This window comes from Cynoglossus semilaevis, chromosome 18 (assembly GCF_000523025.1).
Source record: "Cynoglossus semilaevis isolate Cse_v1.0 chromosome 18, Cse_v1.0, whole genome shotgun sequence".
Classification (NCBI taxonomy): domain Eukaryota; kingdom Metazoa; phylum Chordata; class Actinopteri; order Pleuronectiformes; family Cynoglossidae; genus Cynoglossus; species Cynoglossus semilaevis.
The window spans coordinates 13,329,930-13,344,334 of NC_024324.1; the positions used below are offsets into that span (position 1 = coordinate 13,329,930).

The 14,405-nt window shown below is 43.0% G+C and overlaps 2 protein-coding genes and 1 long non-coding RNA gene across 3 annotated transcripts in view; 1 reads left to right on the top strand and 2 right to left on the bottom strand.

Moving 5' to 3' along the window:
* Window positions 1-982: 982 nt before the first annotated feature.
* On the top strand, window positions 983-5,636 carry ccn4a (cellular communication network factor 4a). Its single transcript, XM_008331993.3, has 5 exons — window positions 983-1,183; window positions 2,655-2,943; window positions 3,489-3,743; window positions 4,192-4,391; window positions 4,466-5,636. Exons 1-5 carry the CDS (start codon window positions 1,136-1,138, stop codon window positions 4,763-4,765), a joined length of 1,092 nt encoding a protein of 363 aa, XP_008330215.1. The 5' UTR covers window positions 983-1,135; the 3' UTR covers window positions 4,766-5,636.
* Window positions 5,637-6,450: 814 nt separating this feature from the next.
* The window catches only part of ndrg1a (N-myc downstream regulated 1a), a 12,387-nt gene continuing 4,432 nt past the window's right edge, over window positions 6,451-14,405 (bottom strand). Inside the window, exons 3-16 of the mRNA XM_008331994.3 lie at window positions 14,206-14,241; window positions 11,774-11,879; window positions 11,524-11,644; window positions 11,191-11,253; window positions 11,028-11,088; window positions 10,560-10,646; window positions 10,392-10,448; window positions 10,160-10,263; window positions 10,022-10,078; window positions 9,862-9,913; window positions 9,088-9,135; window positions 8,582-8,617; window positions 8,205-8,256; window positions 6,451-7,796 (exon numbers count right to left, since the gene is read on the bottom strand). Coding sequence (XP_008330216.1) covers window positions 7,588-7,796; window positions 8,205-8,256; window positions 8,582-8,617; window positions 9,088-9,135; window positions 9,862-9,913; window positions 10,022-10,078; window positions 10,160-10,263; window positions 10,392-10,448; window positions 10,560-10,646; window positions 11,028-11,088; window positions 11,191-11,253; window positions 11,524-11,644; window positions 11,774-11,879; window positions 14,206-14,241 — 1,089 coding nt within the window. The 3' untranslated portion in view covers window positions 6,451-7,587. The remainder of the gene's footprint in view (window positions 7,797-8,204; window positions 8,257-8,581; window positions 8,618-9,087; window positions 9,136-9,861; window positions 9,914-10,021; window positions 10,079-10,159; window positions 10,264-10,391; window positions 10,449-10,559; window positions 10,647-11,027; window positions 11,089-11,190; window positions 11,254-11,523; window positions 11,645-11,773; window positions 11,880-14,205; window positions 14,242-14,405) is intronic.
* Window positions 12,266-14,199, bottom strand: LOC112488547 (uncharacterized). The gene is made up of 2 exons (XR_003052733.1): window positions 13,304-14,199; window positions 12,266-13,258 (listed from the first exon to the last, which is right to left on the bottom strand). It is a non-coding gene; the product is annotated as an uncharacterized LOC112488547 (long non-coding RNA).

Genomic DNA, 14,405 nt, shown 5'->3' on the forward strand with positions numbered 1-14,405 from the left:
CCAGGTTTTCTCCACTGTTCCAGTTCTTAAAGCTCGACTTCTGTTTAAAGTTTCACTGCTGAGCAGTGCATTTAACACAGGACAACACTTTGTCACTCAACAAAATGTCAACAAACCTCATTTTCAGATTTGTTCTAAAATATACTGTGTAATAATCATTCATATGCACGAGAACAGGCTGGAAATGACCATGTCAACAATTCTACGGTCAATTCTATCTGTGTCTGGAGTGAACATTCCACTGACGGTGGTGACGGCCTGAAGTCTGAGACAGAGAGGGAAAGGGACGGGAACGCTGAGATGAGGAGAAACCTGAGAAGAAGAAGAAGAAGAGCTGCTCAGATCAGCTCGGAGGCTGACAGGGATTAGAGGGTTGTCTGTAAATAATAGGGAGGTCACGTTTGGGCCACATGATGACACAGTGCTCACTTCTCATCCTCTGCTCTGCTCTGCTCTGCTCTGCTCTGCATGTGTGTCGCATTCTGATGCTGCAGCGGCCCGTGTTCAGTTCTCCACGCGCCTGCGTCATTTGAAAAAGAAACGGTTCGATTTCAAGGACAATAAAAACAATAAGGCCAAGTGGCCGACTCTCGGTGATGACATCACTGATTTACAGCGGACATCTGGGGACCAGGCACTGACCATGGGCTTGGAATAGAACACACAACCTGTATTTATGTATTCACCAGCATGTAAAGAGAGTTTTTGTTTAATCCAGGTCAGATGTCTCTCTCTCTCTCTCTCTCTCTCTCTCTCTGGTGAGGGTCATGAAGATGATGGAGAAGGTTGAGCTGCTGTCAAGTGAAACATCAGTGGGGTTTTTGTGGAGGTTGTCTGGAGTCCAGAGACACGCCTTACCCACAGAATCTGCCAGTTCTCCTAGAAGGAGAGTAGGAGGAGGAGGAGGAGGAGAAGAAGGAGGAGGAGGATCGGGTGAGAGTGGAGCAGACGGAGAGCAGAGACTCAAGCTCTCAGCCCTGACGTCACTCTCATGGACCCTCTTTAACAGACTGTCAGGTCCAGGAGGAGCAGAGATGAGAGCCACAGCTCCGACATGTTGGACCGACGCAGAGCCGTGCGTTTAAAACGGAACTAATTCTGGATCTAATGCATTTGTTCCAGTTCCAGAACAGTGATGAGTTGGCTGCTGCTGTGGATTCTGACAGCAGGCGGGATTCAACAGGTGGGATGGAGGACAGTTGACATGTTTATTTAGGAATCTGCAGATAATGATCAAATCTGATAAGATGATTGTTAAAATATTCCATCGTTGTGACCTACAAGTCACTTCAAACGAGAAAGATTTGAAGTTAATTCCATGTCAGTACTTTTCATCTGTCTTTTTTCACGTCCTATTTTAAACTATTCTGCATAAAAATGTCTTTATCTTAAAAAAACAAAAAACTTTTAGTTCAGTTCTAGTTTCGTTTCTAAAATTACTTTAACCCTTAATCCAGTCCAGACGTATCCTCTGATTCACGTGGTTTTCTGTCTGCAGTGCAGAGTTTATTACGTCAGGTTTTATCATTTTTATCATTAGGCATACTTAGAATTAATAATAATTGTTCCACGGTGAAAGCTGCCAGTGTTGCATGTGAGAGTTCATCTTTTGTCACCTTAGAAAATCAAGCCTTTAACTTGTGCTCCGGTGCCACCCTGTGGTTTAAATCAGTAACAGCCTAAAAGCTCAGCCTTCCTCCGTTTACTGTGTGAAACCTCAGTGAAGTTGTGTTCTTGGACATTGTGAGGTTCAATTCTTTCAGTGATTCTATAACATTATAACATAAACCATTTAACAATTATTATTATTATAATGACAGCTGACGACGCTGACAAACTGACAGAGTTGTCTTGTTTCACTGCTCTGATTAAATCTAATTCATCCACCTGCAATAGTAGAGCCCTGTACTGTTATAAACAAGAGCATCATGAAATATGCTGTCACACACTAGACTAAATTGTAACATAAAGAGTTAACACTGAGTTTGGTTTATTCTTATTCAGAGTCAGTTCTTCAACCTTAGTGCAGTCTAGAGTCTAGAATGATTTCTTTTTTTTTTAAGAGAAAAAAAACACCATTTCCCTCTAGTGGAGACACGTTCAGTCACTGTCCAAAACCAGTTTCCAAGTCTGGGCTGTTAACTTTCCCCTGTGGCCCATATCACTGGGAACATCTGCTTTACAAAAAAAAAGACTACAAATCATGTAACTCTGATCTTGGCGAGTGGTTTCCAGAAACCACAACATACTGTGAGGCAGGGAGGAACCCTGTCGGGATTTTCTAACAGTTAGCACAGCGCTAGCCTCTGGATATGATGCTGAGCACAAGCACGTTCTCACAAATGTAATCAGATTACATTTACATGATGTTTTAATAGATTTTTATCGACGCCTTGATTCGTTGCACAGCGCGGCCACCCAGTCGCTGGAGGCTGCAGAGAGTAACACCAGCAGGGGGAGAGGCAGATGAAAAAAGACTCATTCTCCAACATGTTTACACAGCATGTTTGTATTTACAATACTGCCACCTATGGGGTCTATTTAGTCATTTTTTAACAGAAAAAGTAAAAAGGAGAGTGCAGGCAGAGGGCAGCATCACTGCAGACAAAACCACGGCTCATAACAGCTCATTTTCCCACTGTTTTTCCCATCAGGCCTTCTCCCAGAATTCCACCATCATGCCGCCTGCCACGGCCGTCTCCTCCACAACCACAGAGCCGTACACCCGGACACAGTACTGCAAATGGCCCTGCCAGTGTCCCGCAGTCTCCCCCGCCTGTCCGCCGGGCGTCAGCCTCATAACGGACGGCTGTGACTGCTGTAAAACCTGTGCTCGACAGGTGGGAGAGGAGTGCAACGAGGCAGACACGTGCGACTACCACAAAGGACTGTACTGTGACTACACCTCGGACAAGCCTAGGTACGAAAAAGGAGTGTGTGCATGTAAGTGTCCCTCGGCTGAAACTGACATATCCATCCAAAGAGTTTGTAGAATTTTAGCAATATCATATTTTTGCTTAGCAACTAGAGAAAATAGTATAAATCATTTGTGTTACCTATTCTCCAAACACTTTTGGATACGAGCAGCATTATGTTTCAAAACTATACTTTTTGTTTCTTAAACTAAGGCTCCAGCGGCAGTACAGGACCAAAAGAAAACACAGGAACCTAGCGCAGGATCGTATACACGAGTTAACGTTAGCTTAGCATGAAGGACCATAAAAATCATATTTAAATTCATATTCTTAACATAATATTTGTGACCATAAACTTTGCACAAAAGCGGAAATAAATTCATCTGGTTTTTCTAATGTTGTTTTTACTGCTTTGTTTCAAACATTGTAACGGTTTTATGTGTGCTGTATTCCTGGCCCATAAAAATGCTGAGACATCACTTTAGCTCTCCCTGGTTTGACCTTTGCCCAGGTTTTTTCCCCTTTAACTACAAACAGTGTTTGACTGCTCGCTGCTCCTCTGTGTCACACCAGATATGGTCGGATCAGGCTGCGAGCACGATGGCGTGATCTACCGCAACGGGCAGAGCTTCAAACCCAGCTGTAAATACCAGTGCGTGTGTGTGAACGGTGCCATCGGCTGTGTGGCGCTGTGCTCAGAGTCCCAGCCCCCCCGGGTGTGGTGCCAGTCCCCACGCCGGATCAAAGTCCAGGGACAGTGCTGTGAGCAATGGATCTGTGACGAGCCCAAGAGAGGGCGCAAGACGGCGCTGCGTCATGCTGTCGAGGGTAGGACGCACTGTTACATTCATGGATAGAAGTGATCGCAGTCTGTAATCAGGCCGATGAATCAAGACTGAGTTCAGAACAAATAACATCTGAGTAGAACTCAGTAGTCTCTAAAGCAGTGATTCCCAACCCCTGTGTCGTGGCCCACTAGTGTGCCGTGAGAGATCATTAGACATGCCAAATCATAATCAGAGCTGTTGAAGACCATCTTTGTGAGTGTCTTTCTTCAATCCCTGCCAGTATATCAGTGTTGTGTTCAACTAAACAGGAGTACATTTAAATTAGAAGATTATGATATTTCATTATACTTTTGTGAGACTTTTGTTTGGTGGTGTGCTGTGAGGTTGGGAAACACTGCTCTAAGCACCTCTAGTGGTGACAGAACATTTCAGAAAGGCGTTCAGTTTCCTTATATAAACCTATTAAACCCTGAATGTGCTAATTGCAGTGTACCCCACTGAGAGCGGGAGCTGGGCGATGCATAAGAACTGCATCGCCCAGACTTCCTCCTGGAGCCCCTGCTCTAAGACCTGCGGCCGCGGCCTGTCCCTGAGGATATCTAACGCCAACGATCAGTGTGAGATGGTCAAAGAATCCCGCCTCTGCAACCTGCGGCCGTGTGAGGTCGATATCACCAAACACATCAAGGTATAATCTCTGGTTTACACCAAACACAGTCAGTGTCACTGTCTGCTCCAAACTAAATGACTTTTTTTCTGCAGCCTGGGAAAAAATGCCTGAACATCTACAGAGAGGATCAGCCTTCAAACATCACCATATCAGGCTGCACCAGCAAAAAGTTTTTCAGACCCAAATACTGCGGCGTGTGCACCGACGAGCGCTGCTGCATCCCCTACAAGTCCAAAACCATCGACGTGGAGTTTGAGTGTCCGAACGGGACGGGGTTCACCTGGAAGATGATGTGGGTCCAGGCCTGTTTCTGTAACCTCAGCTGCAAAAACCCTAATGACATCTTTGCTGAGCTGGAAAATTACTATGGTTACCCAGAAGTCATGAACTAAATCTGTGACCTGTCGCTCAGGTCTCCTCCCTGAGCGGAGCCTCTTGGCTCAGTTTTGACTTTTGTTACTCTGAAGTATTTTGTTTTTTTCTAAACCTTAAGATTTTGTACAAAAGGTTTTCTTAATTCTTTTTGCTACTTGTAAAAATTGTACATATGAAAGTCATTTTTGTATAAAAGTATATATACCTCTAAAATGGACCTATAAAGCATGATGTGCTTTGCAAATGAAAACATTAAGTGACTGAGAAATAAATGCTTAATTTATTAATGTAGCATCCAACATTACAGGTGTTACTGTAGATGCTGTGTCCATGAGGTAACCCAGTAGCTAGGTTTGATATTGTTGTTATGAGGGAAGCATTCTCTAAGGTCAGTGAACACAGTGTCAAACCACACATGCTCAATATATCATGACAAGTGCTGTGCAACAACAAACAGTTCAATAAAGTAAACTCATACAGTTGATTAATTATAGACATAAATATAATATAATTTGGGTTTTTAATGGGGTCACTTTTAAGGACATAACTATTATCAAAAGCAGATCTTTGAATTTTATCTATCTGTCACACACAAGGTCATTTATATATATGTATATATATGTATATATATATGTATATATATGTATATATATGTATATATATATAGAAAGATTTTCTTAAACATATCAGAAAGTTGTACCTGGACCAGATGCTTTGGTATCTGTTGACTTCTTTCTGTCATGGTCCTCTTGGCAGGATTGGTCCAGCTCGTTTGATTGGCTGGTGTTTGGAAAAGACCTCGTCTCAAATGTTTATAGGGTTGACAAAAACTTGGCAAAAAATGGGCCTTTCCAGAAAGTTTAAAGTTGGTCTGTTGTATCCATTTCATAACCACTGGAGGCAAAAAAAAGTCTGATCCTGTCACCGCCATGTTTGACAGTCTCGGCAGTGTTCTCACATTTGATTCTAAGGTTTGAAAGCCTCATCCTGACTCTTCCAAAAAAATCAAAATAAAATAAATGGATGCCATGGCCCAAAATGTGAATCTTTGTCCAATCTGAGCACACATCTGACCATCTGGCCTGGCTACTCAGGCAGCTGCACATTTCAAAGATTTTTGGAGCAGGGACTTCTTCTGTGGTTCACAGTGCCAATGCCAAACTGACTTCACTGTGCCAGTTCATGGCAGACTTGAACCATGGCCTGTAGGTGGTTCTTGAACATTCTAGCCAATTTTTTTGACAGTTTGGTTCTTTTTCCACACCGTGCAGTTACTCAGAGCTGCCTCTGAGAGACTGTCCCACCGTCCTCAGTCCTGGTCAGGGCAGGAAGTCCTGTCCAACACATGCTTTTTATACAAGCAACGATGCTCTGCCAGCTGCAATTATTTCTGACTGCTAACAGGAAGTGAATGCACCTTGGCCCTGTCAAGTTAAAAGACAGCGCCCCTCAGTGGAAGATTTAGGTCAATGTATGTGTATTTCAAGTTGAAGTTGTTTATTATTCAACACCCGAAAAAAAGTGTGAGTGAACTTACAAGAGAAATGTGTAAAAAATACAGAAAGTATTACAATTAATTGCAATAATAATGATGGAATTTTCTGTTATACTAAACACAAAGATAGAAAGATAAAATCCCATTAAAATCGATAATCGATAATTTGATCGATAAAAATCGATCAAAAAAACACAACAAGGATTATCTGTTATAAGTTTTTTTATTGTCATTTTTTTAATAAATACAAACTGTTAAGTTGCTTAATGCTTTTTCTACAGCCTTATATTGTTTGTGCATTGCCTCTTTACAAAGCTGTGTAATTATATGTATGTATTCTAACAAGCAGAAACGCCGCTGCAGTGCAAGAGAAACACAGGAGGAGCAGGTGTCAGGTAAGTTATATGGTTATCCGCATGTTAGCATGTGGAGCGCTCACTTCACTCACCCAAAATCCACAACCATATGGGAGCATCTCATCTACAACAGTGAACAATTCCTTGGCACATCTTGGTTCCATTGTGATTGATTGCATAGAAATCATTGTTAAAAAACAAACAAAGAAACAAACAAACTTTGTTGTCTCCGGTCACATTCCAATAATAAAGCGTGCGATGGAGACGTTTCTGAATTTGAATTTTGATTGACAGCAGAGGTGAAGTGAAGAGTGTAATAAAAATGCTGGGATGGTGAATATTAATAGGAGAAAATGTTGATTTGTGTTCAATTTTCCCAGATGCCTCCCTTTTGTCTATCTGAACCGCTGCTCCTGCGTACCGACCCCAGCCACGTGGAACAAACGATCAAACAATCACAGTGGGAACAGGAAACAGTCATTTACAGTCAAGATATATTTGAGAAAGCTGCGTCGATATGATAAAAAAAAGTAAAAACTAAATGAAGACATTCAGAAATGAAAACAGTTTTAATATGTATGAGAGATTATGAGCAGTACACCAACAAATGCAGCCACAGCTTTCTCTGACATTTTCTGCTTCAGCGTTCCCAAAATGCTGCGTTGCCTCTAATTACACACTCATCTGATCAAGTATTTTTTGCAGTATCTACTCTCCAGGTGGGTTAGTGTTCCTCACGATGACCAAAACCTCTCGCTGACCCTTGACCTCTTAGTCAAGACGTGTTTGTTTTTGCTCAGCTGTGCAGAATACCCTGCAGGTGAGTGTACTTTTGTGCGTTTTGACAAATCTTAGTGTCCCTCTCTCCACGTAAATGTTGTTGTGTGTGTGTGTGTGTGTGTTGAAATGTGTGTGTGTGTTAGAGGCAGCGCAGCACAAACTGAAGGAATGTTAAGAGGTGTGGGTGTCCAGAGAGTGAGGGCTCACTTTAGCAGGACACTTCAGTGGATTTGGGGACAGCTTTATCAGCGCTGCTGTTGGCCGTGCCGGCTGCGGAGCTTTCTGTCTGAGAGTGACCGGCCGTGTGGCTGCGGCTGCGGCTGCCCTCGGTGGTGTGGGAGCGGGAGCGGTTGCCGTCGTAGGAGGAGCCAGAGGCGGTGCGGGAGCGGGCCAAGCGGGTCATGCTGGCAGCTGGCACTAAAGAGGAGAGACACTACTTAATGAAGGCGACTTTTTACATAATTATTTTGTCAAAACTCAAATAATAATAAAAATAATAATAAAACTCAACTGTCTTGTAGCTCTTTCTAAAGAAAAAAAGCTAACTTGAAGCTTATTTTGCTGCTGAATTATTATTAATATATGCTACCAACATTTTCTTTTCAACAGTGGCTTATCTTTAAGAACATTCTCAGTGTGTTATTTATTTCTACCTCAACAATTGTCCGTCTTTACTGTAATCCTTTGGCTAGTGTGTAGCTATTTTCTGGTTAAATTCCATACTTGCAATACAGAAGCCCTAAATGAAGAGCAGTACTTGAGCCTTAGATAAAACTCCTGTAGTATATGTAACGGCTGTCCTGCAAAGTAACTCAAAGTACTTACTGTATCCCATCCCTTGAATGAAGTACTTGAAAGCTTCTGTCAGTTTTGCAGGCTGCACAGCAGAAAAACACAAACAAAGAGACGATGAGTTCACGTGACATTAACTTTAACTGCTCTTGTTTACATAAAAATTGACAGTGTCCGTCTCTCATCTTATTGGCTGCTCTGAGGTGTGACCATGACAGCTGGTATGAACAGGTGCGCAGGTGTAAACGGGAGGATTACAACCTGACCATCGTGGGCCACGTCTGCTACTTGCTAATGCTCTTAGGCTGAAGCCTACTTAAGTGCCATCTGATTATGCAACCCTCGTCCAGTCTGCGTGTGCTACGACGTTAATGGTGCATTGTGAAGCTGTTTTTTTTTTATGTACACACCTGGTCAACCTGGGGCATGCCACCGCAATCAGACATCTGGAGAAAGAGCAGAGGGGGAAACAAAAACATTTGGCATTTAGCACGTTGTTGCTTCAAGGTTCACACAGCAGTGGACACACACCATTAACACTCTGCACCTGACCCCCCCCCCCCCCCCCCCCCCCCCCCCCCCCCCCGCCACTATCAGCAGTCAGTGTCCCTCTTTACCCCGAACAATTAATCCCAATAAATAAGAAAAGCTCAGGCCTAGCAGCCATTTAGTTGTACGCGCAGGGCTGCACATGGAGGTCAGCCGCACCAGAATGAGTTCTCGGAGGTGACATGCATATACACGTCGCCTCTAAAGAGACATTCAGCCGTCACTACTCTGGTTAATATGTCACCGTGTAAACGCTGAGCCGATGGAATCTTATCGGCCAGTGTTGTTCCATGAAGCCTGTTATAATCTGGGTCAGGATATCAGGCTGGAGCTGCAGGTGGAGAGGAGCCAAATGAGGATGGTTTACCTTCAGCAGCGTGGTCTTTGTGGGGTCCAGTTTGGTGTTGCACTCAACCTGAGGGTAGACAAAAATGTATGTAAAAACAATTGCAAAACAAATTTTGCAAGACTTTTTCAGCTTGTTTGGTTTGTCGTTTGTCATTGTGCCACTGAAACGCCTCAGTGTGAAGTCGGTCTATTTAGTCACCGTTCTGTTGTGCACAAATCCTGGCTGTACTGTGAAATAGTTCCTCTACGGCTGTGTGTTGTGCCGCGAGAGATCATTAGATGAAAATTATCCACTGTCACTTAATTGGTCCCAAAACTATTATTTATTTATTGCAAATAATTTTTCTTTGTTCGTGAATGTGTGACAGGAAGAGCAATTCAATCCTCTTCCGCTAGGTGGCAGCAGATGGTTATTAAAACTAAAAGAGTGTCTTTTCAATTCCTGCCAGTATATCGGCATTGTTTTCAACTAAACAGGAGTACATTTTTAGTAAATTTAAACTAGAAGATTATTATATTTCATTACATATACTTTTTGTGAGATTTTTGTTTGGTGGTGTGCTGTGGGGTTGGGAAACACTGCTCCACAGGGACAACGGCTGCTCATATCTGATAAATGATTAATAAATCTCGATCTATTTCTCCTAACTTTGCTGAATGAAGTGTTAAACCTCTCTTGGTCTCAAAGGGACATGAACGGAAAACACATTTATTAGGGGTTGGCTGAGGTTAAGCGTGGAGATGAATAATCATTAATGGCTGTGTGCAGGTCAGTGACTGTGTCCTAACTCACCACGGCCTCCACAGCGGGGGAGTTGTCGCCAACCACCAGCAGAGAAGGACACCTGAGGAACAGATGAGACAAATGACACGTTCAAAGTAGGTCAGAGAGTAGAAACAGTGAGAATCAAACAAATACACGCAAATGATGTTGTTGCTCAGTTTTTACTCACTTGAGAGTTCTGACACTGTAGCCAGGGCATGGCCTCTCGATTTCCAGATCTCTTCGACTGCGTGAACAGACAGAATCGTAGTATCATAATTTGTTTGATTATTACTTCATGTTCTGAATTCTGGGTCGTCTTTGGTACCTTTCATAAGCCTTGGCAAAGAGATGCAGGTTGAACTGGTTCATGTCGTTGCTGATGTGGTGGCGATAGGTCGCAATCAGGTCCTGGTTGTGGTGGATCTCCTCCTGTGGTAATCAAGTTCAGTTAAGCTTGATGTATGTCACTGAAAATGCTGCTATCTTTTGGCCATGTTTGTATTGGTGAAGGCCGTCCTTACGTAGTAATAGAAACAGCAGTACGTTCAAGTTTTTACCTTTCCGAAGAGGTGGGTGATGATGGTGTCAGGCATGGCGTGGGTCCAGCCACTGATCTGTGGTCAGATATTAAAGAAAAAAAACAACAACAAAATATTTAGTTTCATTATTTAATAAATATCCCGTAGCCAGTCGGAGATGTTAGCATGAACATCTGTTTGAATCACCTTGTGTGCGGCCCAGTCCATCCATCCTTCAGCACATGGGTTGATGTTGATCAGCAGGAGACCCTCCACCAGGTTGCTGTAGTCCAGCTGAAACACAGAATAAGAATGTATTGGTTTGGATCTGAGCGTGGGCTTCCTGTGGCTGAAGATGTTCTGATGTAGTTCAAGGTCTCAGTTCAGACTGTGCTGTGTTTGGAATGTGTGTTTTATAATAACATCTTAATGCAGGGTGGTGTGGAGTGGTCTAATCCCTCTCTGTAACTGTGACTCCTGCTAAGCCCAGTGTTCGTGTTTGGCCGATCATGGGACATTCCTGGGACTTTTACGGCCCAGCAGGGTCGAACAATAAGCTGCGTTACTGTTGCCCGAATCAGCAAAAGGCAGAAACACATTAGTTCTGCTAATCCCGGGTTGATTAAAACTCCTAATTGTTAAATCAGATTTTGAGGACTCAGGTGCAGAACTTACAGCAAATCTGGTCAGAACGTAAGCTCCAGCTCCGATGCCCATTCCAATCACAGTCTTCAGCCTGGTGGACATGAAGGTACAGGGATACTGTTAGAAAACACATTAGAAACATCCCACAGATGAGTAGGAGGAGACGGCGTGATGAAACTGAAGCTCAATTTACCCAAAATGCTTCAGCACCAATGGGAGTGTCTCGGCCAGTTGGTCCATAGAAGGGTATTCATATCTGTGGGCGACGAAAACAAACGCCCCAGGTTAACCAGTACGCCGCAGACATTATCTTATCACGGCTTATCGTCCCGTTAACCCCAGTCTTTGTGTCAGTATCTGTTTCAAATCGAGGTTAACAACACGAGGCAAAGTCCCAGCATCAAAGACAGGATTAGGCTGCGGCCGATAAGCGCTTGTCCCCGCGGGACTCTTGCAAAATGAGGTTGTCTCAAGTACATCTGCCTGTGGAGTCAAAGGTCTCCGACACTTTGTGTGTGTGGCTCACCCGGTGGAAAAGGTATTAGCGCCCTCATGCTGCCCGGGGGCGTCAACGTGACACACGGCAAAGTGCTGCATGATCTCCGACATGTCTTCATGGTTGAAGAGCGTGTCCCAGCAGGTTTTGTCTGAGAAAGGAGGAACAGAGAACAGTTGGTCTGTCTGATGGACACCAGGAGACAGTGACGCTGCAGGTCTGATGATCCACTGTTAGGTCTCATCTGACACCGACACTGAAGGGAATAATACGGACTTACAGTTCAGTCCAACATCATGGAAGGTGAGGATGACGGGCCGCTCTCCCTTGGGAACGCCCTTCATTGTGCAGTGGATTCTTCCATAAGGAGTCTCAACATCGTGTTCCTGCAGACGAACAGGACAGAGACATTTAATCTCCCCTTACAGTAACAAACACTGTAGAGACAATTGTATTTGAAGTCAATAGTTTGACGGGATAAAAAAATATTATATATATATATATATATATATATAATATTAGTCTTTCAACATTATTTATGCAACTATAGGAGATCCAGGGCGTTACACAAACACGTTAAATTAAATTATCAAAAAAATTTGAAGGGGTTTCTGATTTCTTTTCTTCAGTCAAGACAAAAATACCGAATTGTTTTGTCATTATTCAAATACATTGAATGTTTTTAATACATTATATATTATAAGAATATTACAAAAATATTTGTACTTTTTTAATTATGTTCTTAAAAAACTACTAGAGTTGATTTTTTCCATTTTACTTCATTTCTTTTTTTTTATCTGAAAAACAACAAAAAGCTGCTACATTCAAAATGAATAAGTCAGTCCAAAAGCTTGGCAATAAAATTGTTACTAACTGGTGTTTTATCACCCCTGGTGTTAAAAACAAAACTTAAGAGCATTAGAAGACTAACACTGAAATACTAACTAACTAAATAAAGGATTTTTTCAAACATGGGGAAAAAGTTTTCAATCCCTGCTGTATAATGGTACTGTGTACTACTACTATCCACTTTGACATTCTGTACTTCAGTAATGTCAATACAATCATCTACTGCAGCAACTCCACAACAGAAACACTATCAACCAGATCCAGGTACAAGTCCAGGTTTTTACTCACGCTGACTTCAATCTCAGCCACAATCATTTCCACGTCAGAATCCTCCAGCACCATCTTAGCCTCGGAATCCAACACGTCCGTACTTGGAGACAACTGTAATCCCACTGTGTCTCTGAGCTACGACCCAAGTGTTGGTGAGCCTCTGGAGTTGTTTATCCCGACACTGGTTTTATAGCAGCGCTGCTCACCAGCGGAGCTAAGCTCCTGACCTCCCATGGTGCCTTGCAGGCCGGACAAACAAGCTAATTCTGTGATCCCTAAATTGGATCAGCCAATGTCAGACAGAGGGCCACGGGTGTGTGCATTCTTAAATGTTTATGTTGGCAGAGTTAACATATATTTGAGCTAACATTTATTGAGCTAATAGTAACTCCTCATCCGCCAGCACGGTTGCTGGTTCAGATCGAAAACCCTGCTCCGTCTTTAAAAGCATGTGATGAATTTGACTTCTTCAAATTGAAGATTAGGTTTAACACATGAAAAAACGTGTCAATGAAACTTGCAGAGTAAAAATCTTTGTTTATATTTATATGTCATAATGTTTACATTTGAATTCAAATCTGAATCTGAAGAGTCCGACTCTAACTGTGGGAGGTGTAAAGCCACGGTGGCCGACTGTAAACCCAACCTCCTACTGAGGTGTAAAGCCGCGGTGGCCGACTGTAAACCCAACCTCCTGTGGATGGTCCAAGATGACCTGGTTTTAGAACCAGTCTGGACTGCACTGGATTTGCTCGGAGAGAAAGGAAGAGAACATCCAAGGTGCTAACCTATTTACCGGTCCTACTGTAGATGTAAACATCGTAAACACCACACCTGCACAGCCCCGTCAGGCACGTAGGCAACTGCAGCCGGTTAATCCTTCAATCCTAAGCACGTGAGTGTGTGTTTGTGTGTGTGTGTGTGTGTGAGACACTCCTGAATGTGCCCCCCCTGCAGGTGAAGCACAGGTTGATGACTTGTTTTTGTGCACACTTATTTAGAATTGGAATCATCCACAAATTTGCTGTTTTATGGCTCGAAATGTGACGAAGATTTAAACCAGAGAATCTTTGCTAACTGACTGTAAGACCAGAGTAATAAAATACCCAGTTAACCAAACCTCATTTAAAATAACCTGCCACCAACTGACTGACTGACCAAGTAAGTGAGGGTCATGATCTATGGGCACTGTCCATGGTCCTGAGAGAGACCCTGAGAGACACAGCATGCAGCAAAATGTCCCAGCTCCTCTCCTCTCATTCAGGGCTGGTCCACAACGTAACAACACAGTTCTAAGAATGTTCCATCTTTCTACTCAGCAGATGACCAAATTATCTGGAGACAAGATCAGATTTAAGTCTTAATAAAATTACAGTGGATGAAAGTCCACGGCTGAGTCAGTCCGACCAGACTCCTTCATTTTCATCCGACACCAACTAAAATGGACAGCATTCAATAAAACTACAGGAGGTACAACAATAAAACGTACAATAAACTCTGGATAATCATCAGTCAACACCGGCTTCAAGGAATTAATATGTGTTTACACACTCAACTGATATCATTTGTGTGTGTGTGTGTGAGCAGACATACCTTGACAACGAGCTGCAGCACGGCCTCTCTGAGACCCTGCAAAGAAACAGAGCAATGAAAATATCAAGCTAACGAAGTTAGCGGGTCAGAATCTAATATCCTCAGGACGTCCACGTCCGAGTCGATGTCAGTTTCTCCACCGCGGCACAAGCTTCTCTTGTAAGACACGTTTTATTGAACTCTATTTGAGTGTCACTGAG

Coding starts and splice junctions, on each gene's coding strand:
- ccn4a (XM_008331993.3), top strand. CDS start 1,136: ATGAGTTGGCTGCTGCTGTGGATTCTGACAGCAGGCGGGATTCAACAG. Junction 3,744..4,191: donor GCTGCGTCATGCTGTCGAGG/GTAGGACGCACT, acceptor TGCTAATTGCAG/TGTACCCCACTGAGAGCGGG. Junction 4,392..4,465: donor ATATCACCAAACACATCAAG/GTATAATCTCTG, acceptor TTTTTTCTGCAG/CCTGGGAAAAAATGCCTGAA.